The sequence below is a fragment of the Balaenoptera borealis genome, assembly GCF_965194805.1.
Source record: "Balaenoptera borealis genome assembly, chromosome: 1".
NCBI lineage: Eukaryota > Metazoa > Chordata > Mammalia > Artiodactyla > Balaenopteridae > Balaenoptera > Balaenoptera borealis.
In genome coordinates, this window is record NC_138860.1 from 87,157,257 (window position 1) to 87,170,948 (window position 13,692).

The following is a 13,692-nucleotide window of genomic DNA, read 5'->3' on the forward strand; positions in this document are numbered from 1 at the left end:
CTTGTTCTACATTTGAAGTGTTTTTTACAAACAATGTTTTAACTTCTGAAGCAAATATAGTTGTTCAATGGTTTCTAATTAGAGAATAAGGCCTGAGAATGATGATGTAGAGAATGGCATTAGCCTCGTTTTTTCACTTTTGGTTCCAGACTAACTGAAGTGTGTTTGTTTCCTCAGTGAGCTGAATGCAATGCCTGGATTGGTATTGTAATTCTGAAAATGAAAGCTATTTGTAATAGTTTGTGGGCTTTATTTCATTGGGGTGAGTGTGTGCATGCTTGTGTGCTAGTGTGTGTACTTTGGTGCACTTGTGTGTGTCTCTTGAAGTAAAAGTGATATCCAGCAGTTCTTGTGATACTTTCCATCCCGTTTCCGCCAAAGTGTGTTAGCCAGTTTCCTCTCTTCTTTGCAGATTTCATGGGGACAGTGGGATCAAATATTTTTCCCCAGTCTTTGGGAATAGGTTTATACATGTGATATTAATTCAACAACTTTTACTTTCCAGTTATCAATATAGGATATGGTAAAGCAAGGTTTTCAAAAGTGGTGAGTGCTCTGTATAATGGCTGACATAATAAACACATATATTTGTGGTATTAATAAAATACAGTCTTTACCCTCTGAATTTATGTTTATGAAAGGAGGGGAACGAGTAGAAATGGATGAGGCAAATTCTAGATATTTATAATACAAGATCGAATTTAGAATCAAAGTCAGAGTGCAGAGGGGTTTGGAGGAGTCTTGTTTGGTTGGTGAGTTTAGAAAAGACTTAATGGAGGATGGGCCCTGAAGGGTGGGTAGGATAATCATAGAATAAGATAAGCTATCAGAAGAAGAAAAAATATTTATTGAGCCCTTTTGTAAGGTGCTACATATAGTACCAGACCTCTTGCATTACTACATTTAATCATTCCCAATAGTTTCAAATGTTGCGTTCATCTGGTGGTTAAATGGTTTTTTAAATGAAATATTATTTTGAGAATCTTGTTTTATTTCTTAGCTTCTGAGAATAGATGTTTTTCTTCCTTTGCTCAGATTTGAGTTGCATTGCTGGCTGTGGATCCTTCTTCCTTCTCTGTGATAGTCCCTCTCCCCAATTTTTAAAAAAAATTTATTTATTTTATTTATTGATTTTTGGCTGTGTTGGGTCTTTGTTGCTGTGTGCGGCCTTTCTCTAGTTGCGGCGAGCGGCGGCTACTCTTCGTTGCGGTGTGCGGGCTTCTCATTGCAGTGTCTTCTCTTGTTGCGGAGCATAGGCTGTAGGCGCGCAGGCTTCAGTAGTTGTGGCACGTGGGCTTCAGTAGTTGTGGTTCGCGGGCTCTAGAGCGCAGGCTCAGTAGTTGTGGTGCACGGGCTTAGTTGCTCTGCGGCATGTGGGATCTTCCTGGACCAGGGCTTGAACCTGTGTCCCCTGCATTGGCAGGCAGATTCTTAACCACTGCACCACCAGGGAAGCCCTCTCCCCAGTTTCTCATTTGGCTTATCCTTGATTCTGTAGTTTGTTATAATATTTTTCATAGATTAATCCACGTGCCAGTTCTTCATAATTTCCTTTGAGGGTGTCATGTTGGGATGAGTTATTTTTCCTTATTGGGATTTGCTCTCATTGTACCATTCTGTATTTAGCTTCCAGGAGGGAAGCTTGTTCCTGGGAATAGAATCACTACTCATTGCCTTTTCTCTTCAGTTTTTTAGGTGGTGGCAGCAGCACATCAACACATTTTGCAGAGGTAAGTTTTCCTTTGGCTGTATGGATTCTTTAGATAGTGGGTGGGTGTTAAAACCATGACAGATTTTCACTTCCCAGTGCAGCAAAACATCAGAATGTATAAGAAAAATATGGGCAAGAGTAGTCTTAGAAAGATTTGTGTTCAGTAGTTGGGGCTTTGGCATGTTACTTTTAGTAAACCTTTGATTAGGAGAGAGCTGTGCTGTATTTGAAACCTGGTGGTGTTTTCAGTTCTGTTTTCTGCTTCTATATTGTGTATATGGTGTGAGAATAAAAAGCTTGTGTTGTTTTTTAAATAACAGTGTTGCAGACTCTTAGTGGTCTGACAGTCAAGTAAAGAACAGGGCAGGATGAGTTGTAAATGAAGTCACAATGAGGCACAGTCTATGATTTTACACAGAGGTACTGGTTTCTAGAGATTACCTTTAATGAATGTGGTAGTTTGTAATTGGAATTTCAGGGCCAGATTAAGGATAAGATATTTGCTTGCCTTCCAGGTCTCAAGATGGGACCTACAATTAATTTCCAGTTCTTTATATAATGTGGCATCCATATTTTTTGGGGAAAATAATCTTAACTAGGATTTGAAAATAAGACATTAATCTGTATCCTTGAATACCATTTTAAATTAAACGCAGTAATTTTCTTTTTCATTTAATCCATTGACTTAAAATCTGGTTTTTTTGGGCCATTTTAACCATTTTTAAGTGTACAATTTAAGTGTACAATTTTAAGTGGCATTAAGTACTCTTTGTTTATAAGCATTTAGAGACTGTTATCTCACAAGGGACAGACCAGCTCTGCCTACAAAAAACACTGGTTTGCTTTTGATCCTGTTGCCGCACAGCTTGGTTAGCTCTAGAAAGCTAACAGATGCTAAAAGAAAAAAAAAACACTTAAATCCCATAATCAGAATTTCTTTCTGTTTCAGGTTCACATTAGCCTTTTTTTGGAGATAGTTCAAGTACCTGAAGAACTAGCAAAACTTTTTGGTAGTTATTTGTGTGTAAATTAAAACTGTATTTGCAGTGTATTTGAAAACTGGTATTCAATAAGAAGCCTATAAAACCCTAAGCTTCTCTTCTTTATCCTCTGAAAATTATCTTAAGACCTGTAGCTCCCAGGTTTTTAAAAAAATTTTTTTGGACTCGCTGCTCAGCTTCCCAGATCTTAGTTCTTTGACCAGGGATTGAACCTGGGCCCTGGCAGTGAAAGTGCCAAGTCCTAACCACTGGACCGCCAGGGAATTCCCAGCTCCCCAGATTTTTCTGTTGTTAGATTTATAGTCAAGAAACTTAATGAAATGTTTGGGTAACAGTCCTGTTTTATTAAGGTATTTTCTTTTACTTATGGTCTGTGGTACTTCTTAATATCCAGTATTCAGCTTTTTGCTTAACTCTGAACTGCCTTGGTACATGGGTTAATTAGTGTGATTCAAGACAGATTATGTCTTTGAACTCCCACTTTCTCATTTTGGTGGATGGAAAAATATTACTTAAAATTGATTCTGCTAGCCAGGCCTGGAAGCCTTTCTGGTTTTAGTAATTTTTTTCCTTGTGTGTGCTATTCCTGATTACACAGATTTTCACTTACTGGTTATGCATATGCAGAAGAGACTTCATCTGATTTTCCTTAAGTGTTAGTTCTCTTTTAGGAGATGGAAATACATTGGTCTGTCAGTTTTATAGATATGACTCACCAGGAGGAGATGCATTCAGAAGAAAAATAAATATATATAGTCAGTTTCCTAACTTTAGTAATGCTAAATCTGACACTGACTGCATAAGTTATCCTTCAGGTGTTGAAGTAATTTTGCTTAGTCATAGCTGTGACTTCATGTTCTTAAGGGTTTGTAGCAACGGCATGATTATGCCCAGTTTTCCCTTGTCATCATGCCTGAATATTTCAGTTTTCTCCTTTTTAAACGATATTTTGCACGTAAAAAATAGAAAAAAAAAGTCTTATCTTTTAATACTGTAGAAGTTGTCAGGGATTTAAAAAAAATCATCTAAGAAGTATATGTTTAGTGCACTTCCAGCACTCTGCTAGAAGTAGGGGCAAGAAGCAAATGTTAACGGTTGCCTTGCCAGCAAGGAACTTATAATTCAGTTGGGTAACAAGTGCAAACATATGAAACAGATATGAAAACAAGTGTGTACAGAGAGTATAATAAACTCATTATGGGGATGTAACAGGTACAGTAGAAGCGAGAGATTAGGTGGGCTGCAGTCTTTGGGAAGACTAAAATCTTTAGGAAAGGGGTCAAATGACATAGTGATATGCACGGATCCAGACTGCCTGAGTTTAAACCCTGGGTCTACTACTTACTGACTAGGTAACCTGGGCAAAATTACTTAGAATTTCTCTGTGCCTCTGTGTTCTCCTTTGTAAGTTGGGGAAAATAATAATACCTACCTCAGAGGGTTGTCATGAGGATTAGGTGAGTTGATACATGCCAGGTGTGTGGGCCAGTGTGCCTGCCATATAGTGAGCGCTTAATAAATTTTAGCCATTATTAAGACTTCATGGAGAAGGTAAAACTCCTTCATGGAGAAGGTAGAACAAGGCTTCAAGTACTAAAGCCTTAAAGGGTAGGTGGAATTTAGATAAGCAAAGAGGTGAGAAACGCTATCTCAAGATAGTATTCATAGGCCATAAGGTCTTATACCAATGTCCCTGGAGGAAAAACTTAGAAAGAAAATTATGTGTGGAGAGGGCTTCCCTGGTGGCACAGTGGTTAAGAATCCGCCTGCCAATGCAGGGGACACAGGTTCGAGCCCTGGTCCAGGAAGATCCCACATGCTGTAGAGCAACTAAGCCCGTGCGCCACAACTACTGAGCCTGCGCTCTGGAGCCCGTGGGCCACAACTACTGAGTCCGTGTGCCACAACTACTGAAGCCCGCGCACCTAGAGCCCGTGCTCTGCAACAAGAGAAACCACCACAATAAGAAGCCCGCACACCGCAACGAAGAGTAGCCCCCACTTGCCGCAACTAGAGAAAGCCCATGCGCAGCAATGAAGACCCAGTGCAGCCAAAAATAAATAAATAAATAAATAAAAAGAAAATTATGTGTGGAAACGAAAGCTATTTTTCTTTTCTATATTTCAGTTGGTAATTTCAGCAAAGGCTTATGCTCAATTTTGCTCTGTTTTTCTTCAGCCAGAGTTGCTTGTACAATGAAGAGGTTATTTTCTTAATTAGCGTTTACTAATAGCTGAATTCTTAAAATACTAGATGTATCAGAAGAGGCTTAGTCCAAGCAAAATTTCTTTTTTTTTTTTTTTAAATAAGAATTTTTTTGTCTTTTAATTAATTAATTAATTAATTTTAATTTTTATTTTTTTGGCTGTGTTGGGTCTTTGTTTCTGTGCAAGGGCTTTCTCTAGCTGCGGCGAGCGGGGGCCACTCTTCATCACGGTGCGCGGGCCTCTCAGTGTCGCGGCCTCTCGTGTTGCGGAGCACAAGCTCCAGACGCGCAGGCTCAGTAGTTGTGGCTCACGGGCCCAGTTGCTCCGCGGCATGTGGGATCTTCCCAGACCAGGGCTCGAACCCATGTCCCCTGCAGTGGCAGGCAGACCCTCAACCACTGCGCCACCAGGGAAGCCCCAAAATTTCTTATATAATTGGTATTGATTTTTTTTTCTGAATTGGGTCTGGTGGGGGAGATAGGGAGGGTGGATGAGGATGGAGGAGGGTTGCCAGTTAAATGGGAACTATGAGTAATGTGTGAGGGTCAGTGGAGAGGGAATCTAGAAATGTTGCTAGCAGTTTGTAGAGAGAGAGGACATAGCTATACTGAGGTTCCTGTTGATAACCTGGGGAATGGAGCCCATGGCTATCTGAGGGGTTTCATTGACTACTTGAAAGCTTCTGACCATGACCTTGTGCCAGTGAGACATCTGATCGGAAGGTCTCAACTTACCTCAGTTTTATCACTTCAGTGCAAGAGCGGCTGTGGCTGCTGCCTCAGATTAGCAGAAAATAAGATAGATGGCTTTCTAGAAAAAGAACTCCCAGGTGTGCAAGAAGAGAGGGTACTCTGAGCAGTCTGATTTATATTTATTTAAATAAAGTTTGTTTTGCTACATATGCAACATTACAATGGGCAATAAAAAAGGTATTAAAAAGCATCTGGAGTCCCACTATTCTAAGAGCCCCCTTTCTCCATACATTTCCTTTCAGGTTTTGTCCTGAGGCATAGATACTGAAAGATATTGTAACAACATTAAGAAGATTTTTTTTTAAATGAAAAATCTTCCATATTCTCATTACCTTATTTTTGCTTTGTTTGTTTATTTATTTATTTATTTTTAATACTTTCCATTTCTCACATTCGTGCTTCATAACTGTTTTCAGATATAATCATAGAATATACTGTATTGTATTTCTGATTTTTAAAATTTACTTAGGATTATGTCATAAATCTTTTTTCTTATCTCTTCATCGTTATAAGAATTATATATTTTATGACTTCATATTATTTCATGCCTGTGCTGTATTAAACTGTTATCCTGTGTTAAAACCTGTCTGGTTATATGTGATGGTTGATAATTGACCATACCTCTTCTCTCCATCTGAGCGTCTAGAACATACTGCGAAATAAAACATAGACGCCAGGCAGATGGAAATAAAGATTTAGTTTTTATTCAGCCAAATTGGAGAGCACAGTTGATCTGCGGCCAAATGGACATCCTAAGTCTGCACAGGATGACCCACTTGAGAATTAGACGCTGCTGAGCAGGCACAAATACTCAGAACCACTTCTTTTGCATTTGTGCAGCCTCCTTATAAATGAACTCCATCCATTGGAGAAATGCGAATTAGCAAATGTTAGACTTTTGCCACTCACCAATCAGATGCATCACTCCTCTGGTAGGGAAGAGTAACGAGGAATGAATGAAGAGGTCAGAGGTGAACATGAAAACTCTGATTCCTCCCTCCTCCCCTTTGGGTTTAGTAATTTAAGTCTATAGTTAGCAGGGGTCTGGGACTAGTACCTCTGGTAGTTAGGGGAGGAGATCAGTAGTCTTTGAGGGCAGTTTTACTTCCACCTTCATGAAGGCTCTCTCCAGTACCAGCTCATGCTCTTTTGTGTGTGCTGGGACCTGTGGAGAAAGCTCTGAAATAATCAAGAACAACATAAAGTTAAATTAAATTGAACTACAATAAATAAAAGTGTTGATATTCTACTGTTTTTGACCTACAAAGATGGTAATTTTAAATGATTAAACCTAGTGAAAAGAAGTTAAAGATTTCAAACCTTTAACTTTCCTTTACCAAGTAAATCATCCTTTACCTGTTTGCTATTCTTCCCAGTCTCAGCCAGAGGGCTTGTACTCAAATGCCAGGTAGAGTTTGGGTTCTTTGAGCAGCTGCAGCCTGGATGGGATCTTAAAGGTTGAATTAACTCAACCAAATCTTTCATCTGTCTCACTTTTTAGTATGAAGAGTTAAAATAGCTCATTTCACAGTGCTGCCTACTTCCCATCCAGTCCATTTGGAAATACCAAGTAAAACTCCTGAGCTCTTCAACAGTTGTTCAAAGAATAACTATGTTCATGTCATTCATGACTAAGTTCACACCAGTAATACTGTTGCCAAGAAAAGACCATAACATAAACTCAATGGTAGCTGAAGGAAGAAGAGTGAAACAGAAAACAGTCTTGGTGTCAGCCTTGCCAGTTTTTTGTTCAGTGACTGCCAGTTGACCAGAGTCCATAGCCTCTAAATTTAAACTCATTTGGGAAAAGGTGCCTTTCAAGAGATTGTTTATGGCAGAGTGTTTACATTTTGGGGGGTGGGTGGGCATTGGACATCGTGTTTTTTTCTTTGTGAATGACATTTGGATACTCTGTATTTTTATAAAATTTAGGAATTTGCCATAGTCACCCATAGTCTTTTTTAAAAAAATTTATTTATTTTTGGCTACGTTGGGTCTTCGTTGCTGTGCGTGGGCTTTCTCTAGTTGCTGCGAGCAGAGCTACTCTTGGTGGCAGTGCGCAGGCTTCTCATTGTGGTGGCTTCTCTTGTTGTGGAGCACGGGCTCTAGGTGTGTGCGGGCTTCAGTAGTTGTGGCGCGTGGGCTCAGTAGTTGTGGGTCGCGGGCTCTAGTGCGTAGGCTCAGTAGTTGTGGTGCATGGGCTTAGTTGCTTTGCGGCCTGAGGGATCTTCCCGGACCAGGTCTTGAACCCCGGTCCCCTGCATTGGCAGGCGGATTCTCAACCACCATGCCACCAGGGAAGCCCCTCACCCATAGTCTTGAGATTTGTTTTGAGAGTCCTTTCTTTCCCAGCCAGCATATTATAAACCTCTTAATTTCCATTTATTTTTGAGCCTTATATTCCAGGCATCCCTGAGCTGATTTGAGGATGAGCACTGTTTTTATTTTTCTTTCAATATCCACTGCTCCTGGTAGTCATTCTAATGCTTCTTATTCTTTTTAAAAAACTATTCTAATTTTCCTTAATTTATTGAACAAATAAATTTATTTTCTAGAGACCCAGTGCAGCCAAAAATAAAATGAATAAATAAATAAATAAATTTATTTTTTAAAAAGACCTTGTATCCAGGCTATGTAGAGACCTTTTAAAATGGAATAATGAGAAAACAACCCAGTTTCAGAAAATGGCAAAAGATTTGAACAATCTACTTCACCGAAGAAGATATATAGATGGCAAAAAAAAAAAAAAAAAAAAGCTCAACATCATTAGTCATTAGGGAAATGCAAATTAAAACCACAATGAGGGAATTCTTTGGCAGTCCAGTGGTTAGGACTCTGCTTCCACTGCAGAGGGCATAGGTTCGATCCCTGGTTGGGGAACTAATATCCCACGTGCCACGTGGCATGTCCACAAAAAAAAACCCCACCAAAATGAAATACCACTATACCACTTACAGCATGGTTAAAATTTAAGACTGACCATATTAACTTTTGGTGAGGCTATGGAGCAACTGAAATTGAATGTAAAAATGGTACAGCCACTGTAGAAAACAGGCTAGCTGTTTTTTAAAAAAGATAAAAATACTTCAGCCATATGATTCAGCCATAGATATGTACATAATTGTTCATAGCAACTATTTGTAATCATAAAAAATTAGAAACAACCCAAATGCCGTCAACAGGCGGATGGATAAACAGATAAATAAAATTTAAATTATTTCAGGGGTAATTTGTTTTTTTTCCATTTACTCTTTGTTTAGTGATTCCTTGGCCAAACCCAACAAACACTCCCCTCACCAAGACCCTTTTAGTAAAAAGTGTGTACAATAGAATGGTCTTATCAGGCATTCTTACACTGCTTTGTCACAGCTTTGCCACAGCTTTCTGATGAACCTTCTATAAGTTAAGTATTTTATAGACACCTGTCTTCACTTTGTGGGGATGCTGCCTTTTTTTACAAGTGTATAAATACATCCATTTTATTTAATCGTACTTTATTCTGTGGTGGAAATGTGGATGTCATTGTTACAAAACACAAGGTTGTAATGTTGATCTAGATGGTTGACTATGCTTAGGACAGAAGTTCATGATCACCTTTGGCTCAAGTTTTTATTTTTAGTATGGGAAACTGGTCAGAGGCATGTGGATCTGAGCTCAGTGTTAAGGTCCAGACATTGGCTTGTTTCTTTTTTTTTTTAATGAATTAATTTATTTTTGGCAGCATTGGGTCTTCATTGCTGCGTTGCAGGCTTTCTCTAGTTGCTGTGAGCGGCGGCTACTCTTTGTTGCGGTGCGCGGGCTTCTCATTGCGGTGGCTTCTCTTGTTGCGCAGCACGGGCTCTAGGCACGCGGGCTTCAGTAGTTGCAGCACACGGGCTCAGTAGTTGTGGCTCACGGGCTCTAGAGTGCAGGCTCAGTAGTTGTGGCTCCTGGGCTTAGTTGCTCCGTGGCATGTGGGATCTTCCCGGAGCAGGGCTCAAACCCGTGTCCCCTGCGTTGGCAGGCGGATTCACCACTGCGCCACCAGGGAAGTCCTGGCTTGTTTCTATATGAAGGAAATAGTTTCTTGGTATGCAAATTTTTTTCCCCCTGTGCATATACTTGAAAGACTTCTCTTTTCTCCTCCGAAATTGGAGAAGCATACATTTCTTTAATTCGGAACTGCTGAATTTTGAAGTGTTAAAAGTTAATCCTCTCTTTTTTCAGTATTTCTTCTTCCTGTTTCCTCTTTCTCCTTTTCTTAAAATCAGTAACATGTGGTTTATTTCTGGTTTTTACTAGTTCTGGGACCATTTGGACCCCACGATGTTTTTCCAAGATTTTAGACCCTTTCTAAGTAGCAGTCTACTGGACCAAGATAATAGAGCCAATGAGAGGGGTCACCAAACTCACACTGACTTCTGGGGACCAAGTCGGCCTCCACGGCTGTCAGTGACTCAAAGATACAGATCTCGAGGAAGTACTCGTCCTGATAGATCCCCTGCTTTTGAAAGGTGAGTGCAAAGTTGTTATTTAAGTTCTTTTAAAGGGTAGTTTCAATGAAGGACATATTGACATAATCTAATCTTTATAAGGTTTTCATACTTATTACCTTTGTGGACAAGATGGGGATATATATACAGAATGAAAATGAAGCTAAATTGAGTGTCTCTACTCAACTAGTATCAGTTTACTGATGATGATAAACTGAAGGATGATAAAACTAATGATATAGGTCTCTGGTTAATATTTTTATTAATATTTCAGATTAATGTATCAGTGATATGTTTGTCAAAACTTCAGAAGATACTGAAAGGGATAGCAGATATACTGGATGACATTAGGATTCAAAAAAACCTCAATAGATTAGAGCAATGGACTTAATATGAAATTTAATAATGATATAGAGTCTTCTGCAAAACATTCATGCAACAAATATTTATTGAGTGTCTTTTATGCTGGGACACTTGTACTGGATACTGGGGATATAATGGTGAGCAAAACAGATGGTGGTCCTTGATCTCATGGATCCCATTTAGTAGGAATAATAAACACTAATTTTTCTAAAGTGTCTGCCGTATGCATAGGATTGTGCTTCATGCTTTTTCTGCTTATCTCATTTAATCCATATAACATGGTAGGTATTGTTGCTATTCTCATTTTATACAAGAATAAACTAAGACTGAGAGAAGTAAGGTAACTTGGATCAATGGTGAATCTAGGACTTGAACCCAGGGATATATGCATCTAGTGCTGCACTGAGATAGCAGCCGCTAGCCACATGTGGTTATATCAATTTAAATTAATTAAAAGTTAAAAAGACTCAAAATTCCTCAGTCACACTCTCCACTTTTCAAGGGCTCAGTAGCCACAGATACCGAGTAGACACCATATTTCACAGCACAGGTTATAAACATTTCCATCATCTCAGAAAGTCCTATTGGACACTGCTGTTGTAGAGTCTACACTTCCCTCCCCTCCACACACCTAGATTTTACTATTAATATTTTACTATACTTACATTATCACATGTCTATCCATTGATTTGTCCATTAGTTCATCTTATATTTTGTAAATTTCAAAGTTAGTTGCAGACAGTCTTTCTTAGGACAATTATAAGATATGGGAAGTCTGATTTAATGGGATTGTCTAGGACAAAAGCCAAATGGTATCTTAGACTTTTAATAACTTATGGTGCTCAGAGGTAAATCCATCATTTCCTATGCCAGTTAAACTGTATCTATATTACTTTCCCTTTACTACCTGGCTTGGACCCTATTGTTGAACTCCTCAACTAAAGTTCATCTAAACTTTTACCTCCTGTGCTTCTTCTCCCACCCGCTAAACTGCCAGTCAGTGCTGTGGTCCACTTTTCCATGCTCCTTTACTTGGCGATGGATAAGTACTGCTGGAGGAAATCATATAAATGTGCCCATTGGTGCCCCTGCAGCTGGTAAAGGGCATTTAATCTCCATTAAACTATCAGTGCTTTTAATTTGCATTTCCCTCTGCAAATATTTTGAACTATCACTACATTTCAGTCTCCGAATTTCCTATCTAGTAGATGATTCGCAGCAGCTTATTTCTATTCTTCATTATAAAAATTAGGACTTTAGGCATGAATTCCCCAAATCCCTGTGCCCAACTTCTTTGACATCAGTATTTATTTTTCCTTCCAGTCTCCTGAGATGAGGTATCCTTTCTTTTTTTCAAAGCAACTCCATCAGCCCATGTACCTATTTCTTTTGGGATTTTGTTTCATTCATTTTCTTCTCGCTGTTCTCTTTTCCCCCTTTACTGCTCCCTGCCCCGTCTCCTTATACCCCTCCCTCCTCCTTTAGCTCTGTGGTTTTCAATTTTGGCTATACATTAGTGTCACTGAGGATATTTTTTAGAATACAGATACCTGGGCCCTACCCCCAGGGATTCTGATTTCATTATTCTGGGTGAGGTCCAAGCATTTGTAATTTTTAAAAGCTCATTCGGTTATTCTGATTGTAGCCAGCGTTGAGAACCACTGCTTTAGTTACTGCCTAATCTTATTTCCTTCCCCTTTGAATAAGATTTCTTAAGGGGAGCCTATGTTTATTTTGTGCACTTTCTCATCTCTCATTATGCTTCTGCTACTATAGTCTGGCCCTTTTTTCACTAAAATCCCTGGTGACCTTCTATTCTGGTTACATACCCAGTGGATACTTTAAAATTTTTATTGTATGGGTCCAATTCACCGAATTCAACATTTTGGGTCTTTTTCTTCCCTCTAGAAATTCTCTACTTCTGTGACTTCCATGATAGTATATTTTCTTGACTTACCTATTTTCTGACTTCTCCTTCTTGTGGATAGTATTTCTAGATATTTGTTTTCCTAAGGTGTTTCCTTCATTTTGGTTTCCTTCTTACCCTTCAACAAGGTTTCTTAACTTTGGGACTATTGACATTTTGGCTGGACAATTTTGTTCTGTAGGGCTCTCCTGTGTGTTGTAGGATGTTTAGCAGCATCCCTGGCCTCTACCTACTACATGCAGTAACCAACCCCCCCTCCCCCAAAGTTATGACAACCAAAAATGTCTCCAGATATTGCCACATGTTCCCCTGGGGGAGCAAAATTGTCTCTGGTTGAGAATACTGCTCTGTAAGTGTTTTCTGGCCATTATTAGGTTCTCTCACAGTTCTAATAATTACCTGTATACAAACACTCCCAAATCTATATTTCTTTTTGACCTTTCTCCCTAATTTAAGACTCGAATGTATAACCTCTTGTTAGACATTTCTATTTGGATGTTCCATAGGTACTACAAACTCACAAAAATGGAAACCAAACTCTTTTCTTCCAGACCTGATCCTTTTTCTTTATTTCTGATTTTGATTGGAAGTACCACTCTCTGCCTAGGCATTAATCTAAAATCTTTTCTTTGTCTCATCCAACTCAACTCATATACACATCCAATCAAACATTAAGTCTTTCTGATTTTTTTTCCTATTTCTCAACTCCCATTTTGTCCAACCATTTTCCCCCTAGTTCATATCTACATCTTTTCTTGTTTGCCTGCACTATTGCATTAGCCTCCTTCAAAGCTTTATCATTCTTAATTTTACTCCCGTATTACCCTTGCAGGATTATCTGCCTCAATTTTCAGATCTGTATCACTTCCTGCCTTAAAATCCATTGTCATGGGGTCTATAACTTCATATACAAGGCCCTCTATATAGAGGTTTTGGGCTCTCCCGACCTCTGCAGCCTTGTTTCTGGTCACTTCTTGCTTTTTTTTATTCTACCAATACGAAACTTGTAGTTTTCTACATATGCCATACTGTTTCATGCTTCTGTATGTTTTCTTAATCTGTTTTCTCTGGCAGAAGTACCTCTACTGCTTTTTTAACCCAATTAATCAGTCCTTCACTGAATTGCGGAAGCCTCCCATGACCCCCAGGACTGTATCAAACGCTCTTCTTTTGTGCTTTCCCAAAGCACCTTATGCATTCTTCTATTCATACTTCTAACTGCACAAATTGAAGTTATTTTAATACTAGCTAGCATTCAT

At 39.0% G+C, this 13,692-nt stretch overlaps 1 protein-coding gene and 1 long non-coding RNA gene across 4 annotated transcripts in view; one reads left to right on the forward strand and one right to left on the reverse strand.

Moving 5' to 3' along the window:
- RNF115 (ring finger protein 115) overlaps positions 1-13,692 on the forward strand; it is a 58,965-nt gene that overhangs the window by 20,585 nt on the left and 24,688 nt on the right. For all 3 annotated transcript variants that reach the window (XM_082368169.1, XM_082368171.1, XM_082368170.1), the window contains 2 exons: positions 1,688-1,730; positions 9,953-10,164. In XM_082368169.1, coding sequence (XP_082224295.1) covers positions 1,688-1,730; positions 9,953-10,164 — 255 coding nt within the window. The remainder of the gene's footprint in view (positions 1-1,687; positions 1,731-9,952; positions 10,165-13,692) is intronic.
- Positions 5,041-9,941, reverse strand: LOC309616982. The gene is made up of 2 exons (XR_014237700.1): positions 6,729-9,941; positions 5,041-6,600 (listed from the first exon to the last, which is right to left on the reverse strand). It is a non-coding gene; the product is annotated as an uncharacterized lncRNA (long non-coding RNA).